Source organism: Hippopotamus amphibius, chromosome 11 (genome assembly GCF_030028045.1).
Source record: "Hippopotamus amphibius kiboko isolate mHipAmp2 chromosome 11, mHipAmp2.hap2, whole genome shotgun sequence".
Lineage (NCBI taxonomy): Eukaryota > Metazoa > Chordata > Mammalia > Artiodactyla > Hippopotamidae > Hippopotamus > Hippopotamus amphibius.
The window spans coordinates 34,662,098-34,679,381 of record NC_080196.1 but is presented as its reverse complement, the minus strand read 5'-3'; the positions used below and the strand labels follow the sequence as shown (position 1 = coordinate 34,679,381).

General features: G+C 55.9%; 2 protein-coding genes across 4 annotated transcripts; one reads left to right on the top strand and one right to left on the bottom strand.

The window, feature by feature from the left end:
• Positions 1-765: 765 nt before the first annotated feature.
• GNMT (glycine N-methyltransferase) lies at positions 766-4,284 on the top strand. 2 transcript variants are annotated; one of them, XM_057698889.1, is made up of 6 exons: positions 766-1,295; positions 2,645-2,772; positions 3,194-3,310; positions 3,453-3,595; positions 3,692-3,813; positions 3,912-4,284. In XM_057698889.1, the coding sequence occupies exons 1-6, from the start codon at positions 1,051-1,053 to the stop codon at positions 4,081-4,083; spliced, it is 927 nt and encodes a 308-aa protein (XP_057554872.1). In that variant the 5' UTR covers positions 766-1,050; the 3' UTR covers positions 4,084-4,284. The 2 variants fall into 2 exon arrangements, with proteins under 2 accessions (XP_057554872.1, XP_057554871.1); XM_057698888.1 differs by having other exon boundaries at positions 2,603-2,772.
• A 111-nt stretch (positions 4,285-4,395) lies between these two features.
• Positions 4,396-16,689, bottom strand: PEX6 (peroxisomal biogenesis factor 6). Of its 2 annotated transcripts, XM_057698886.1 has the most exons (17): positions 15,732-16,689; positions 14,069-14,232; positions 13,509-13,592; positions 9,678-9,771; positions 9,170-9,303; positions 8,416-8,527; positions 7,838-8,046; positions 7,284-7,479; positions 7,024-7,100; positions 6,759-6,891; positions 6,472-6,677; positions 6,274-6,335; positions 5,943-6,051; positions 5,528-5,644; positions 5,326-5,403; positions 5,031-5,170; positions 4,396-4,834 (listed from the first exon to the last, which is right to left on the bottom strand). In XM_057698886.1, the coding sequence occupies exons 1-17, from the start codon at positions 16,611-16,613 to the stop codon at positions 4,698-4,700; spliced, it is 2,934 nt and encodes a 977-aa protein (XP_057554869.1). In that variant the 5' UTR covers positions 16,614-16,689; the 3' UTR covers positions 4,396-4,697. The 2 variants fall into 2 exon arrangements, with proteins under 2 accessions (XP_057554869.1, XP_057554870.1); XM_057698887.1 differs by lacking the exons at positions 9,678-9,771; positions 13,509-13,592; positions 14,069-14,232.
• Positions 16,690-17,284: the final 595 nt, after the last annotated feature.

Below are 17,284 nucleotides of genomic sequence, written 5' to 3'. Positions count from 1 at the left end.
TTCTAGGTCGTCTGTGTGCTAAAATGAGAAAGGTAAGAATGAATACATCTCTTTGGGGTTCCTCCAGCTCCAGGATTCTATAGGTGGTAAAAGGGGGAAGGGATGTGGAGGCTCCTTTGTTCTAAATTCCATACCTTGGCTTTTTTCTGAAGCCAGAACAAAGACAGTTGGGGAAGGCTGTTCTTGCTATCCTGGGCTTCCCTGGGTGGCATCATTTTCCTGAATCTACCTCAGTCCAGGGTCTTGTCCCAGGAAGAGACCTTCTGCTTTGGGGAGGAAGGATGGGTGTACGCTAACCATACCAAAGGACCAATTTCATGAAGTGACCGTGGGCAACACGATAGCAAGAGCACTAAGCTCTCCCACCCCTGACCCTGGACTTCCCACTCTGTGGGCACCTCCCTGGAAAGCAGTTGGTGTTTAGAAGGGTGCTTGGTTGGAGAGGAACTGGAACCAGAATTCACCTTAGGCAGCTGGAAAAAAAAAAAAAAAGCTTGCTGCCTCACCCACAGGACAGAGGAACACCTGCCCCCAGGTGGGTGGAGTGATTCTTTGGGTCAGAACTGCTCTTGGATTTGAATGGCCAAGCCAGCATTATCCCCAGATGCTCCCCATTCCTTCCTTCCCTGGCTAACCAGGCCCTCCTTCAGCTGGACAATCCTTTTTTAGGTATGCTAATACCTTTTTTTCCTACTAGGGACGGTTCAGCCCTGGGCGCTCATCTCTGTGGACTGGAGTTTCTTTCCAGCTTGGGGTGGGGGTGGAGCGGGCGCTCTCACGGCTCCCCCTTCTCCTGGCCCCTCCCGGGTCCTCCTGCGACCTGGGTTAAGTGGGCAGGGGTCTGCGAGGGTCCTTTCCCGCCGAGGGCTCGTCCAGAGGGCCGGATCTTCAGGCGGGCGAGAAAGGCTCCTCCAAGATTGCCAGGCAGCGCCCTCCCCGCTGCCTAGGCAGCCGCGGCCCCGGCCCGGAGCCCAGCAGGGGCGTGTCCCCGCGCTCACCTGCCATTGGGCAGGTGGGGCCGCCGGCGCTTTGGCAGGGGCCGTATTATAAATGCGGAGCCGCTGGCAGCGGAGCCAGGCGCGTCGCAGGATGGTGGAGAGCGTGTACCGGACCCGCTCCCTGGGGGTGGCGGCTGAAGGGCTCCCGGACCAGTACGCGGACGGAGAGGCGGCGCGTGTGTGGCAGCTTTACATCGGGGACACCCGCAGCCGCACCGACCAGTACAAGGCCTGGCTGCTCGGGCTGCTGCGCCGGCACGGCTGCCAGCGGGTGCTCGACGTGGCCTGCGGCACCGGGTGAGCCCGGGCGGGGGCCGGGGGACCCGAGTGAGCGGGAGCGGGTGGGGGTGGGAACCCGGGTGAGCGGGCGCCTGGGGACCAGGGTGAATGGGGACCGGGGGCACTGGGGCCACGGGATCGACTGGGCCCTGGCAGCCGGACCCCAGGACCACGGCCGGGCACGTCGGGGCAGCCTCCTCCGCCGACCCGGAGCCGGGCGGGGGCGCGATGCCAGGGTCAGGAATGAGTGTTTGCCCAGGCAGAACAGGCAGGGCGAGGCCGGAGGAGACCCAGGGTGAGAGTGAGGGTGTGGGCACAGTGGGTGGGGAAGGCGAGTTCCCGAGGGCAGTGCAAGGGCCAGACTTTGGGGCCAGATCCACGGAAGCTCGGATCCGGCTCCAGCGGGGCAGCGTTATCAGTTAACACTTGTTCAACATGTGCCTCTGCCAAAGCACTGTACCAGGTGCTTTTGATACATCAGTTTTTAAAATCCTCACAAAACCCCATGAGGTAAGTAGCATATCCATTTACAGTTGTAGAAATTTGGCCTCAGAGAACTAAAGTTGGAGAGAAGATGCAGACCCAGGTTGATTAGGGTCTGGCCTGTGATCTAAACTACCATTCTGGGAGTTCTCTGGTGGCCTAGTGATCAGGACTCAATGCTTTCACTGCCCAGGACCCGGGTTCGATCCTTTGTCAGGGAAATGAGATCCTGATAGCCTAGTGGCACAGCCAAAATACAACCTCCCCCCTCCCCCACCCCGCCGCCACACTACAGTACCTCCTGCACTCAAGTTACTTAACTTCCAGGAGCCTCAGTTCGCCCCAAATGGGAGTAACACCATCCACCTTACCTTGACATGAGGATTAAAAAAAAAAAATTATTTATTTATTGACTGCATTGGGGCATTACTACCCACAGGCTTTCTCTAGCTGTGGTGAGCGGGGGGCTACTCTTCATTGCCGTGTGCGCGCTTCTCAGTGAGGTGGCTTCTCTTGTTGCGGAGCACAGGCTCTAAGCATGCAGCCTTCAGTAGTTGCAGTGCACGGGCTTAGTTGCTCCATGGTATGTGGGATCTTCCCGACCCAGGGATCGAACCCGTGTCCCCTGCATTGGCAGGCGGTCTCGTAACCACTGCACTACAGGGGAAGTCCCTGCCATGAGGATTAATGCACATTTGTGGAATACCTAAAAAAAAAAGTTGCTACAAATTTGCCAGGTCATTTGAGGTTAGTGGAGAGAGCCTGGGGACAGCATATAGAGAACTCTGAAGAGCTGAGGAGACAGAAGTGTCCAGCACAGGGTCTCCTCCTTGCCTTCCCAGGCCTGACTGTCCCCTCTGCCTGTCATCCCTGGTCCTGCCCAGGGTGGACTCCATCATGCTGGTGGAAGAGGGCTTCAACGTGACAAGTGTGGATGCCAGTGACAAGATGCTGAAGTATGCACTTAAAGAGCGCTGGAACCGGCGGCACGAGCCTGCCTTTGACAAGTGGGGTACGTGGGTCCAGCCAGGCCACCAAGGACACGGTTCTCTCTGTCCTGGGCTCCTTTAGCTCCTGTGGTGGAGTGTTTTGTTTTCTTCAAGGAAGACTGTAAAGCCACTGTCATTTGGAGGCTTAGGCACCAGGATGAGGTATCGTGCATGAGGGGCTAGTTTTAATTGTTTATAGTGTCTTGTCTTCCCCCCAAATAAAAATGCGTAAGCACAGAGCCTTCCTTTCCAACGATGGCTTCCTCCTCCCTGGGCCCCTCTTCTTCACCCTCCATGTCCATAATGATCCCCTCCTCCTGACTGGATGGGGAGCCCCTGGGTATTTCTTGAAGGGGAAACTGAGGCAGGACTGCACTTGGTGAAGGTGGGTACTGCTGGTACCATGGTGCCACCCTGATCGCTTTTCCCCTTCCCGGCCCCCAGTCATTGAAGAAGCCAACTGGATGACTCTGGACAAAGATGTGCCCCAGCCACCAGGGGGTGGCTTCGATGCTGTCATTTGCCTTGGAAACAGTTTTGCCCACTTGCCAGACTGCAAAGGTGAGAGGGGATGTGGCCTTGGGCATGGGCCCTGCTTTGAACTGTACCCTTTCCAGGCCCCTGGGGAGGAGAAAGACAGGAGGGAGACTGGTGCTGGGGGTCCTGAGCAGACACAGCCTCTCTGTCCCTGCCTGGAGTTCAGGGGACCAGAGCGAGCACCAGCTGGCCCTGAAGAACATCGCGAGCATGGTGCGCTCAGGGGGCGTGCTGGTCATTGATCATCGCAACTACGACCACATCCTCAGCACAGGTTGCGCACCCCCAGGAAAGAACATCTACTACAAGGTGGGGCTACCCTGGGGGAGGGGGGACCTCCGGGATCCTGGGGTCCAGGTCCCAAGGTGTTGTGGAGGCTGACACAGCAGGCACCACCACCTACAGGGTGACCTGACCAAGGACGTCACGACGTCAGTGCTGACAGTGAACAACAAGGCCCACGTGGTGACCCTGGATTACACAGTGCAGGTGCCGGGGACTGGCCAGAGCGGTTCTCCTGGCTGGAGGTACCCACTTGGCGAGGCAGGGGAACGGGGCAGGGGTGGGGTGGGGGAAGGGTGCTGAGGCCACCAGTCCTCATGGTTGGTCGGGGACTCTGTTGCAGTAAGTTCCGGCTCTCCTACTACCCTCACTGTCTGGCATCCTTTACGGAGTTGCTTCAAACAGCCTTCGGGGGCAAGTGCCAGCACAGCGTTCTGGGTGACTTCAAGCCATACAAACCAGACCAGGCCTACATTCCCTGCTATTTCATCCATGTGCTCAAGAAGATGGACTGAGCAAGGCCTCAGCCTCCACAGCCCTCTGCCCAGGCGCTGCCAGGCTCTGTACGGGGAGGAGGGGACCCACACCAAGCCCAGCCCCCTCCAGTGCAGGTCCTGGGGTGTGGGGAGCGGCAGACTGCAGCTGGGGGGCAGGGATTTGGGTTCAGGCAGATGGAAAGCTGAACAATATAGTCTATGCCTTTTTCACGTCCTGTACACCTTGTGTTTATGTCATAAGGATCAGGCTCCTGCGGTCCCCGGGGGTTTACTCTGCCACAGCCTTGCTCTTCCCCACGCCAACCTTTCAGACCACAACACCAGCAGGGGGCAGCATGCACTTTATTTTCAGCCACAGATGGGCTCCCTCAGGACCGGATCCCTCCTCCTGAGCAGAGGGGCCTTAGTCTTGGAGCTGGCCTGGAGGGCGGACAGGTGGGAAGAGGATGCCTCCTGCGTGCTCTCGGGGCTCCTGATGCCACTTGGCACTCAGGGGATCGCCTGGAGGTAGGCGGTGTTCAGGTGGGTTGGGGACACTGGCTTGTGAAAGAGCCTTTGCTCTCTCAGGTCTCTGTGGAGATACCTAGATACCTTCAGCCCCTGTGGGCAGGGTCCCAGGCTGCAGGAGGCTCCTAGCAGGCCGCAAACTTGCGCTGGATGCGCTTGTACCGGAGCAGCTCGTGCTCGCTGACCGAGGGCTGCAGCCGGGCCGCAGCCTGCAGCAGGTCCTCCATGGTGAGCAGCAGTGCCGAGCTCCCGGGCTCCCGGCCTGGCGGTGACAAGGGGAGGTGAGGCCACCTGGGGCACAGAGGCTGTGGTCTCTGCCCAAGCAGGGGAGTGCCCTTGGGTGGGCACCTTCTTGCCCAGAGTCCCCCCGTGGTCAACCATCCCTCCTCTGAAATCCAGAACCAGGCCTGGCGCCCACGAGGTTTTTGGTGGACCTCTGGGGCTGGTGAGTGGCTCACCTTCCTCCAGGTCCTGAACCCTGCGTTTGAGGGCAGCTGTCATGGCATCGGAGCATAGGGAGTAGAGGTCTGCGCCCGTCAGCTGGGGTGGGCAGTGGTCCAGCACGTCCACCAGGCTCACAGAGGGCTCGAGCCTGAATCTGTTATGGGGATGCCGGAAAGAAAGAAGAGTCTTAGCTGGCGCTCCCTGCTTTGTCAGAAGGCATCCCTGACCAGCTTATTGTGCACTTTGCACTTATCCCCTAACCATCCCAAGGCCCAAGCCCTGTGGAGGTCTCCCTCTAACAGGGCATACTTGCGCGTGATGGCGCTCAGAACACGGAGCTGGGAGGCACGGTCCTCGCTCACCCCCACAAACACCAGCTTGTCAAACCTTTAGGGAGATAGGTGGGCATGAGTGTCAGGGAGCCTGGCATGAGGGTGGCGAGGCACAGGATGGGGGGTCAAGGGACAGGCCCAAGTGGCCCTGGCAGAGGTGAAAGGTACAAGGTGCACACCTGCCAGGCCGCAGAAGGGCAGGGTCCAGGAGGTCTGGTCTGTTGGTGGCTCCGATCACAAACACATCCTGAGTGCTGTGAAGCCCATCCAGCTCGGCCAGGAGCTGAGACACCACCCTGCAGAGGAGGACGTGAAGGTGAGACAAGGCTTGGCACATCCTTGGCCTCTGCCCTGCCTGTGGTGCCCCTTGCAGGCCGTCTCCACGGAGCTACCTGCCCGGTCATGCCCTGTGTACCCCTCCACACAGGCCCCTGTGTCCTCAATGCCCCACACCCAACTCCACGGCCCCTTTTAGCTTCCGTTATACTATCGCAGAATCAGAAGGGCAGGAACTCTTTGGGCTTCAAAGACTAGTGCAACCTGTCTCACGGCCCTGTCCTGGACCCCAGACTCCATTCTGGCTCAGATGCCCACCTGTCCATCACACCTCCAGAGTCTCCACTTCGCCCCCGGCTTGGGGCTAAGGAGTCCAGTTCATCAAAGAAGATGGTGCACGGAGCAGCGGCCCGGGCTCTGGCAAACACTGAGGAGACACAGGGGCCCACGGGACGGGGAAGCCCAGGGGGGTTTGGAGTCAGGAGATGCAGAGGGAAACCCACGTTGACAATTCATCACTAGCACTTCAGGTACAAGGCCCCACTGGGCAGGAACCTGACCTGGGGAGAGGAAGACTAGCAGTGACCGTGAGCAGCCTGAGGGTGGGGGCAGCACAGGGGCCAGAAGCACTGCCCACCCCTCAACTCACCTTCCCGTACATTCTCCTCGCTTTGGCCCACGTACATGTTGATGAGCTCGGGCCCCTTCACGCTGAGGGAGGGGATGGGAGAGGGTGAGACTCCTCAGATGCAGAAACACACAGCACACCTCCTGGCCACCCCCTCCTCCTCCCCAGCCTGCTGCAGCCCCCAATCCACCTGCCCTCCCTGCTGGGCCCCCTCGCCACCTGAGGAAGGTAAGGCTGCACTCAGTGGCTACTGCCTTGGCCAGGAGGGTCTTGCCCGTGCCAGGGGGCCCGTGGAGCAGAAGGCCAGAGCGCCTCAGACCCAGGCTCAGCAGCTCAGGGTGCTCTAGAGGGAGCTGAATGGTCTCCAGAATCTCCTTCTTCACCTCCTGCAGCCCGCCCACATCGTGCCAGGACACCGAGGGGATCTAGGAGATGGAAAGGGCACAGCTGGGCATGTGCTGGAGGAGGGTGCTCCGGTCCCACCTCCAAGGACCTGGAGTGTCTACCTTGGGGGCTCCGACGGCCTGGGAGTGAGCTGCCTGCAACTGCTCCAGCGCCTGCCCGAAGTCCTCAGCCAGGAGAGGAAGGCCAGCAGCGCACAGCTCCCCCTCATCCTCCTCGCTCAAGCCACCTGCCCAGCTGCAAAGAAAAACCCAGGGAGGCCTCTGGAGGTCCTGACCCAGGGCCGCCTCCCCATCGGGGCCCTTGCCCTCCTTCCTTCCCCACCAACCCCGTCCACCCGTACTGCCTCCTGCCGCTCAATTTCCCTACCCTGAGTTCTTGATCCTGGCGCAGGCTGCCCGGCTGCTGTGGGCCAAAAGGGCGTAGAGATCACCTACCACAAAGCCCTGGGGAACCACAGGAGAGGACACGTGAACAGGGCACAGTAGGCAGGAAGCCTTGGGGGGCCGGGGCCCTGGCTGGAGCAGAGGCCCAACACCGATGCCTCCGGTTTTCTACCCTCATTGCACAGCAGCCTGAGTACCCCGACAAAGCGCGCAGGGAGGCCCGTACCCCACCCGGGTACTCACTGCGCACCGCCGTGCCAGCTGCGCCAGGTTCACCTCCTGGCCCAGGGGGAGGTGGGCAGTGAGGGCCTGCAGGATGCGGAGTCGCTGCCCCTCTGACAGCACAGGCACCTCCAGCTCGTGAGGAAACGCTGTGTGCACGTCTGCCGGGAGGTCTTGGGCCCGGCTTGTGGTGGCCACGACCATCAGGGGAAGGCAGCTGCAGACAGGGAGTGGACGTTGAGGGTGAGAAGGTGGCCTGAGCACTGCCTCGTCCTGAGGCTGGTGCAGGAGGGCAGGCGGGAGGGTGGGGCCGAGACGGGATAGGGAGATGAGTGCTCCAAAGCTTCCCAGACGGGGTGTCCTCCTCACACAGGGCGCTCAACGAGGGCAGAGGCTGTGCTTTAGTGTTCCCCAAGAAGTATCAGGGACTGCACCCTCCTCCCTCCAGGTACCCCCACGCCCCTCAGCGCAGGGCTGCCTGGAGAGCAGCCAGACGGCAGCAAACGTCTGAGAAGCCGCTGAGGGGGTGGGCAAGAGAGGGCTGGGCCCTTTCCAGGCCCAGCGCTGGATGATACCTGCTGAGGGGGTCTTCATCCAGGAGGAGGCGACGCAGCGTGGCCACCACACGAGCGTCCTCGCCCAGCCCATCACGGTCCCGGCCCAGCAGGTCCACAGCTGTCAGCAACAGAACCACCGGCCGGCAGTGCCGGGCCCGGGAGAAAGCGGCCTGCAGTTTCGTCTCCACAGCTCCGCTACTGTCTGCACAGAGGCTGGAGCAGGGCACCTGGGGAGGGGGTTCCCGATGGGCCTGTGAGCAAGGGGCAGGGGTGACTGGGGCAGGACAACTGGGGAGGGGAAGGAGTCAGAAGAAGGTGCAGGCCATCTCTTTTTGGAGGGCAGGGATGGGGAGGAAGGGAACACTGGCCAAGCCCTAACTCCTCTTTACCCTAACCTCATTCCCTGGACTGCCCACAAGAAACTTGGAGCGTCCTCCTTCCTAAAAGCATCTCTCAGCAGCTCAGCATCACGGGACTATCTGATCCACTGGTCTACCAGGCTGCGGTGGTGGGGCCAGGCTAGTAGCCAGAGGGCAGAGGGAGAATCCGGGCTAGGGAGGAGACGTAGCTGCGGTCTGCTCTCCAGGGCCCCTCACCTTCAGTAAGTGGAGCCCGAGGCGCCCGCAGGCGGCACTGACTGCGGTGGTCTTCCCGCTGCCCCGGGGGCCCCGTAGAAGGACACTGCCAGTTCCTGCCAGCAGGGCACCCCTGCAACCAGAGAACACACATTTGTTTCCTCCACTCTGCCCAAACGTGAGAGTCCCCAGTGACACAGGGCCCCTTGGATCCAGAAAGCAGGCACCGTCCTTGAAGCAACCCTCCCTCCCGCCACCAGGGGCTGTCACCACATGGTGAGGCCACGTTTCCCACACCCCCTTGGTATTCTGGCAGGGGCGTGGAACATATCCAGCAGCTGAGACTAATTCTCTTTTTCCCTCAAGAAAGCCTCGGCTGCTCTGTCTGGTCTGAATTGTACTGGAAGGAATTAGGGAAAGGTGTGTGGCTACACTCAGGCCAGTGGTATGAGGACTTGTCTTTCAGGGCCAGGGTGGTGAAGGTCAGGATGGCTAGTGGGCTCCCCAAGGGGAAGGGCAGCCTCAGAGACAGTGGTCCCTAGTGGAGATTCTTCCTCCACAGCTGACCTTGGAGGACAGAGGTTATCCCAGGAAAGGAGCCTGGGAATTTGCTTACCAGAAAGGACATGGGCTAGTGGCCTGGGCCTAAAAGTTGGAGGGAGGTCCACCTAACCCCACTCTGGCCAGGGCATTAGGAACTACTTGTCTGGCCTGCCGCTCCTCCAGGGATGTTCTGAGCAGGCTTTTCTCGCACCGAGGCTGCGGCCTCACTCACCCTGGCCGGAGGCGAGGCTTCAGGGCAGCACAGAGCTCAGTCACCAAGGCCTCCAGGCCTGGAGGAGACAAGCTGCTCCAGGGAGTCGATTCCCCTGATGCAAGCCTTGGAACGAGACTCAGGGTAGAACCCACCTGTGAAAGGTGGAAGGAAGCATTAGTTTCTAGAAGTTCTTTTTTTAAATTTTATTTTATCAAAGTATGGTTGATTTACAATCTTGTGTTAATTTCTACTGTACAGTAAAGTGATTCAGTTATACAAATATACACATTATTTTTCATATTCTTTTCCATTATGGTTTATCGCAGGATACTGAATGTAGTTTCCTGTGCTGTACAGTATGACCTTGTTGTTTATCCATTCTATATATAATAGTTTACATCTGCTAATCCCAAACTCCCAATCCATCCCTCCCCCACCCTCCCTTCCTCTTGGCAACCACAAGTCTGTTCTCTAGAAGTTCTTTCTGCTCCTTTCCCCAGGTCCACCCCCACCACCAGGGCCTCACCAAGTACAAGGAGGTGTGGGTGGTGTCGGCTAAGCAGGCGCTGGTTGGAGCTTCCCCAACTGTTTTCTTCACTTTAAAAAACATCTCCCGCCACCTGCAGGAAAGAGGCCCAATGAACCCCAGATCCGGAGCCCACACCCCCCCCCTCCCCAAGGGTAAGGCGGCTGTCTCAATCAGAGGTCCATTGCAGGGACAAACTCAAGAGCAGCACACACAAATAAATGCCCCTAGACACGGTGCAGGTGGGGAGGGGGGACGTGGAGGAAAAGGAAAGCAGGTGGTCTTTCTTAGCTCCCTGACTGGACCTTATGCGTTTTGAGGGCAGGAACCATGCCTGTCCTCTGCATCCCTCATGACAACATCACCTGGGGGTGTGTTTCTCCAGGTAAGCGGCCTGCCCATCCACTCCAGCGGGAGAAGCCACCCCTGCACCAAGCGGTGAACATCTGACTGTTTTCACTGACTTCAGAACACAGTCTCTCCCTGAAATACATACCCACCAAGGCCACCCAAAACCTCAGAGGAAAGAGTCCTATGGCTCTTACTCAATCATCCACAAAATCTAACTGCAGGCAGATTCCCTCATAAAGACATTTAATGATTAACGATTCTCTGTTTTGGCTGCACATTAGAATTATCTGTGAAACTTTAAAAAAAAATCAATGTCTCTCAAATATTGTATGATTCCATTCAGTAGCTTAGTGGTTGCCAGTTGCTGAGAGGAGGAGGGAACAGGGAGTGACTGCGAACGGGCGGGGGTTTCTTTCTGGGGTGATGACCATGTCCTGGAATTAGTGATGTTGATGGCACAACCTTGTGAATATACTGAAAGCCATGAATTGCACACTTTAAAAGCATGAACTTTATGGTATGTGAATTATATCTCAATTTAAAACTTAACATTTTCTTTCCTTTGGGAGAAAATAAAAAGACAGCACAGGCCCCAGCCTCACCCCGCTTCTGCTCCAATAGATCTGGGGTGGGGCTCAGGCATTTATATTTTTCGAAAGCTCCCAGTCATAACCAGGGCTGTGCAGTCACTGGCTAGTGCCAGAGTGAGTTAGGGTTACTCAACCTACTAAGGGGGTGGAGGGTGAGGTAGTAGATAGCAGTTACTAGTCCAATTTTTCAGATAAAGAAATAAACTATTCCTGTCTTCAATTTTCAGGCAGGACAGCAATGACAGAGCCTGGGCCTCTTTAAAGTCCAATCAAGGTGCAAATTCCTTTGCTCGCACAGTCACAGAGCTGATCCCTCTGGCAGAAGGGAGTGGGAATGGGAATGCCTTCAGGTGGAGGGGGAAGCATACCAGGCTAGTATTAAGAAACTCTTGTAGGGACTTCCCTGGTGGCACAGTGGTTAAGAATCCGCCTGCCAATGCAGGGGACATGGGTTCGATCCCTTGTCTGGGAAGATCCCACATGCCACGGAGCAACTAAGCCCGTGCACCACAACTACTGAACCTGCAATCTAGAGCCCAAGAGCCACAACTACTGAGCCCGCATACTGAAGCCTGAGAGCCTAGAGCCCATGCCCTGCAACAAGAAAAGCCACTGCACTGAGAAGCCCGAGCACTGCAACAAAGAGGAGCCCCTGTTCACCACCACAAGAGAAAGCCCACATGCAGCAATGAAGACCCAACACAGCCAAAAATAAAATATTAAAAAAAAAAAACTCTGTAACTATTACCATAGGCAGTGACTGTGGTAAAAAATAGAGCATAAGGAAAACTGTCCTACTATTATTCATTATAAATAAATGCTGGAAATAAACAAGTAAATGATGGGTGGGTCCACAACCTAGACTGTCAATGAAGCTCAACATCCCAAGTCCGAGTGCACATGGCAAGGAGGAACAGCACTGGGATGGGGAGTGGGGGAGGGAGACATGCCCACCCCCCCTCCACGGCGAGTGGATGGACCACCTCAGTGAGTACATGGGCCAGACCTCTGGAACATATCTGGACACTGCTGGGGAACACTGGGTTGTTCCCGAGAGCCAGATGGGAGGCAGTAGAGCTGGATCCCATCAGGCTGATGTGGGAAAACGGAACACAGTCTGAAGGGGCTACAGTGCACTTCCTTGCCAGGGATCACAGGAGTCTCCCTGCAGGTTTCCCCTTACAAAGTACAGGGGGTGGGGGCTAAAGCACTCCTCTCTGTCCTTGGACCCACCTGTCCACCCCAGCCCTGCTTTCCAGGACCTGCTGAGCACACGAGAACTGTGTGCTCAGCACCCAGAGGAGGGAGACAGGTCTCCAAGCGGCTGGCATGGCGGAGGTCCAGGAACAGGACTGGCTTGCCAGTCTGTCTCAGGAGGCCCTAGTGCCTGTTTTCCTTTCAAAGTACAAAGGGTGGGCATTCTGTAGTTTCCTCTAGAAAGCTAGCTCATAGACATTTGCTATATTTAAGATGGGATACAGAAGTAGGAAGTGACAGATAGCAGCCTGGCATTCTCCACAGGCTCCAATTGTAGATTTGAATTGGGGAAGCTCAAAGAGGTGCCCTGTAGCACCAAGTGGGATTACACAGGGCAATACCAGGCCCTTTCTCTGTACCACAGCCCTGAGACTGGGGAGACTGAGCTTTGGCCAGAACCCAGCTCTGAATACTGACCAAGGACAAATCAGGCGCTCCAGAAAAGGCGTCCCTCTCTTGTCAGAGGACTCAGGCTGGCTCGGCCAGAGACTGTGGGCATGATGGCTCTTATGCCCAAGTTCCTGCAGGCTAGTCCCACCGCCTCACTGAGATTTCCCAGAAAGTTGGGTTAGTGTGCCTACCAGATGCCTTCTCCTTCTAGTAAATCCCTATAGGAAATCAGTCCTGGGGTATGGAGCTACATATTCTTCCCCCTTCACAAAAGGCCAAGCAGTCTCTGAATTCTTTGTCTCACCATTTCACATGCAACCTCTGCAATCAAAGTCAAAAGGAGGGGGACTTCCCTGATGGCACAGTAGTTAAGAATCTGCCTGCCAATGCAGGGGACACAGGTTCGATCCCTTGTCTGAGAAGATCCCACATGCTGCAGAGCAACTAAGCCTGTGCGCCACAGCTACTGAGCCTGTGCTCTAGAGCCTGAGAGCCAAAATTACTGAGCCCGTGTGCCACAATTACTGAAGCCTGTGCACCTAGAGTCCATGCTCTGCAATGAGAGAAGCCACTGTAACGAGAAGCCTGCACATTGCAACGAAAAGTAGCCCCTGCTCACTGCAACTAGAGAAAGCCCGTGCACAGCAACAAAGACCCAATGCAGCCAATAAATAAACTAATTAATTTAAGAAAAAAGTCAAAAGGAGGAGGAGAAAGGTTGGACTCCTTGCTTTGGGTCCTTGGCTCAGCTGTGCTCTACGTCTCATTCCACTGAGGATGAGGAAAGGGGGAAGGCCTCCCAAGGACAGCAGAAATCGCTCCCTCCCCCGCCTCGGGAGACAGGACTGGAAAGCAGCAGGTGTATACTCCATCCTTTAGGGCAGAACCTGGGTCTCCTGCTGAATGTATGGGAGGTGTGGCCCAAACAACACTGGTTAAGAATGGGAAGCAAGGAATCCCACATTGGTCTAGGCCATTAAACTATTCTAAATGCTTTCCTTTATCTAGGACCACAAATCAATTTGAGGATAAACACCCCCAAAAGCTAGCAGGCAGTGGCTCTTAATTCTTTTTTTCAGTCACACACCTATTTGAGAACATGAAGAAGGGATGTGCCTTCTCTCCAGAAAAATATGTGTGACAACAACAAAATGTTCTTAGGCACAAAATTGTTGCATTCAACTTGAGGACTCCTGCACCCAGGTCAAGAACCCCAGATGCAGGAGAGGAGGCAGCAGCGTACCTGGGCAGTTTCTCTGGGCTTCCTTCCAGGATCTCTACTTGCCCAACTGTTGGCACACACAGAACATCCCCTTCCTGGACTGCCCTGCAACACAGCAGTGGCCCTGGTCAGCTCACAATGGGAGTCAAGAGCAGGGGCCTGACACATGCCCGCGTGCCCACCCCCAACATGCAGCCCATTTCTTAGGGGCCTACTGCCCACCCAGAGATCCCAAGCAGTGGTCCAGAGAACAAGTCCGGCCTAGAAAGAGCTGCAGGAAATGGTAGAGAGGCTAGAGAAGGGAGCAGAGACCAGAGTGGGGCAAAGCAGGATCCTGGCTCTCTTGGGGGCTTCTCAAATCAAAGTGGTTTCTCAGGTTAGGATGTCTGGATTCACCTCCTGGTCCAGATTGCTCTTCTGTTGTCTGCCTGACATACCAAGAGGCTTCTAGCCACAATATTGCCTTAGACTATGGCTTTTTAAAAAATCAGATGCTCTGTGGTACCTGAATTTAAGGCATGGGATAGGAGGAGAGCAATGAGGGTAAGGCGCTATCCTCCTGAAAGGGGGGAGCAGCTAACCTGGGTGTCTGAAAGTGCCGGTAAAGAACATGGTCATAATTTCCGTTAGTGCTGTAGTGAGGAGAGGACACAATTTCGATGTGTAACTCTTTGGCAAACGGAGGCCCAGGCAGCACTGAGCAGCTTCCTTTGTCTTCAGGGGTGCTGGAGCCCTCCAAGTATCTCTATTAGAGAAATAACCACCACTTTATAACCTTCTCCCAAGGAGTCAGGCTCTGCCCAATCTCTTAGCAACTAATATTTCCACTTCCATCCTTTATCCTTCCCATAACCACGAGGCTTGTGGGAGAGGAGACCTAAGGTAGCAGAGCTGAATATCTATACCTTCCTTAGAAAACAGAAACCTCTCCTTCTACTGGGCACCAGGAATAGATTTCTGACTCTGACTTTTCTGACTCTAGCTCCAAAAAGTTCACCAGTAAGGATAACCATTCTGTGATACCTTTATACTGGCCCAGAGACAGTGAAATGGTAAAAACAAGTCATTTGAGTGACACCAGACAGCCACTGGGAATATTAACTGGACATTAGTGGGGACACTCTGAATTCAGGCTGTAGTTAAAAGATAAGATCTCACTGAAGCTGAAAGGGTTGGGTCAGCTAAATGAGCTCCAGTCTGAGTACTCCAGTATTTTTCCTCCATTCAGAAGGAAACCCAAACTGATTTCCATTCATGCATACCTTATCTCTCTTCTTGACATCCCATAGCACTACCTGGCTATGCCAGCACTACCTAATATAACTTTCCACAGGGATAGAAATGTTCTATATTTACATGTGGCTGTTGAACACTCAACATGTGACTAAAGCAACCAAAGAACTGAATTTTTTACTTTATTTACTTTCAGTTGATTTAAAGAGCTACCAAGGGGCTAATGACTTCCATACCAGACAGTGCAGGCCTAAACCATACATCTAGGTGCTTAATTGAACAGTAGACTATATTTATTCCCCCCAGATACAATTATCTTCTTCAGGTAAGCTCCTTAAAGGCAGAAACGAAAAACTCCTCTTGGATATATTTAGTTAAATATTAAAATTAAACACCAAGCACTAAAGATAATAAAGAGCCCTTCCCTTCAAGGAATTTACAATATACAATTCAGGATTAGACAGATTACATGATCATAACAAAACAATAAAATAAATGCTCTCTGAAAGGTACAAAATACTCTAGGAAGAAGAAGTAATGTTAAATTGGTGGTGGTGAGATCACATAAGGCTTTGAGAAGGAGGTGGCATCTTTAGGTGGGCCTTGAAGGAAAGGATGGTAAGATTTTAACCGAGGAGGCTAAAAGAATAGAAAGGAACTTTAAGTCAAGGAGAGAATGAGCAAAAGCTGGAGTATCATACTACCCAGTATGATACTGGATACACTGCAGCAATTCAACAAATAACTGATCAGATTTAGCAGACTAATATATACATGTGGTAATTTGTAATTCTCATTTTTCACCCAAATCGTGAAAACCCTTCCCATGCACCACCAACATGTTTTAATTGCAGAGAATGGGTAAATAAGGCTAAGAGGCATTCAGTGAAAAGTCCAAGATCTAAGGAGTAAGGGACCTAAATTCTACAGCTCTGATCTTCCAATTCAGTTAAGACAAAGAAGAGGGGATAAAGAGGAGAAAGCATTCCTGACCTCGGTCCTGTGTCCTACCTGAATTTTGAGCTCTCCCACCTCCAGGGGATCACAGCCGAGATTAAAAGCCAGAGTGGCAGGCACGAGGGCCAGTCCGTCAGCGAGGGGCTCTCCCAGCTTCCCAGAGCCGGGTCCCAGCCTTTCAGAGAGGTCCCAGCGAGGCTCTAGGACCTGCACCGTGGCCAAGTGTGGCTGGGAAGTGTTCGATGACTCTCCAGCCCGGGTCACCCACACCCATTCGCCCTGGAAGAGGCCGAGGCTACGGAGACAGCTCCGGCTCACCCCCAGTGCATCTCCAGTCCCTCCCAGAACTCCCCGGAGTCGCCGGACTGTGCCAGGGGCCGCGAAGGAGGACACCACTGGCGGGGGTGGGGGCCGGCTGCTGTCCTCAGTCTCCGGACCCAGTCTGGCCCGCCCACGTAGCTCAGTCACAGCTAGCCGCGTCCCTGGGCCCAGTAGCCCTTGTAACGCCGGCCGTGTCTCCAGGACCCGCGGTCCGGGCACTGGCAGGGTCTCTCCGCGCCTCACCAGCAACGGCCCAACTCTCGGTCCGAGCCCGGGCCCAGACGAGGTGCCAAGCAGCGCCCAGCCCAGCGCCGGGGGCCGCCGCACGGGCCGCGCTCGCACCCACGCCCCGGAGCCCAGGGCCAGGAGACGCAGCAGCGCGCGGCTAACCAGCAGCTGCGGAGGCCCCGGCCCCTGCTCTTCGGTGCCCGCGCTCGGTCCCTCCAGGGCGGCCACTAGCAGCGCCGGCCCTGCCGGGCTCTCCCCAGCAGGCCGCAGCGCCAGCACCAGGCCCAGCCCCGCCGCAGGCCACGGGCTCCCGGGCGGCAGCAGCACCGCCAACGGGGGTGTCTCGGTGGGGAAGGGCTCCAGGACCCGCAAGACCGCCAGCGCCATGGTAACAGGAGACCAACAAGCACTGAGAGCACAGCGAAGGGGCGCGCCTTCCGGAGCCAGAGAGCCCGACGTCCAGGCGGCTCACACGCCGCTTCCGCTTCCGTCAGGGGCGGTGCGAGGGAAGTGGGCGGGGCGTCGGGTGCAGCAGCGCGCTCCTGGAGGGTGAGCTGCTCTTTGGCTGGATTCGGATGGTACCTCGGCGGCAGTAACGCAATGGTCGGGTAGCCTGTGCACGCACCCTTTGAGACGTGTTTACAGGGATTTACTTTCCGCGCCTGCTTGGGGAGTAACGTTCTGTCAACTACCCTCCCCATAGCATGTACTTAACAGTTTACTGAATCATCCATGAACGGTCATTGTGCCCTGCACGAAACTCGGCCCACTGCAGGGAGCGGTGGGTGGAGTGTTTAGGAAGGAGTCCACTCTGTGGAACTGTAGGCACTGAGGTTTGGGGGTTGTGGGGAAAGTTGCAGGAGGGAGTGGTAGGGTTATAAAACTGTCTCAGGCTTCTGGGGATATGTAGTGGCTGCTGGCTGAATTACTACATGTGATTCACGTAGCCCTGGAGTGCTTGGTGCTGCCACACCTGTTCCAACACATCCTACACAAAACCCACGTTCCAGTGTTTCTTGTCCTGTTTATTGTCCTGTTCTTTCTACTCCCACCAAGCT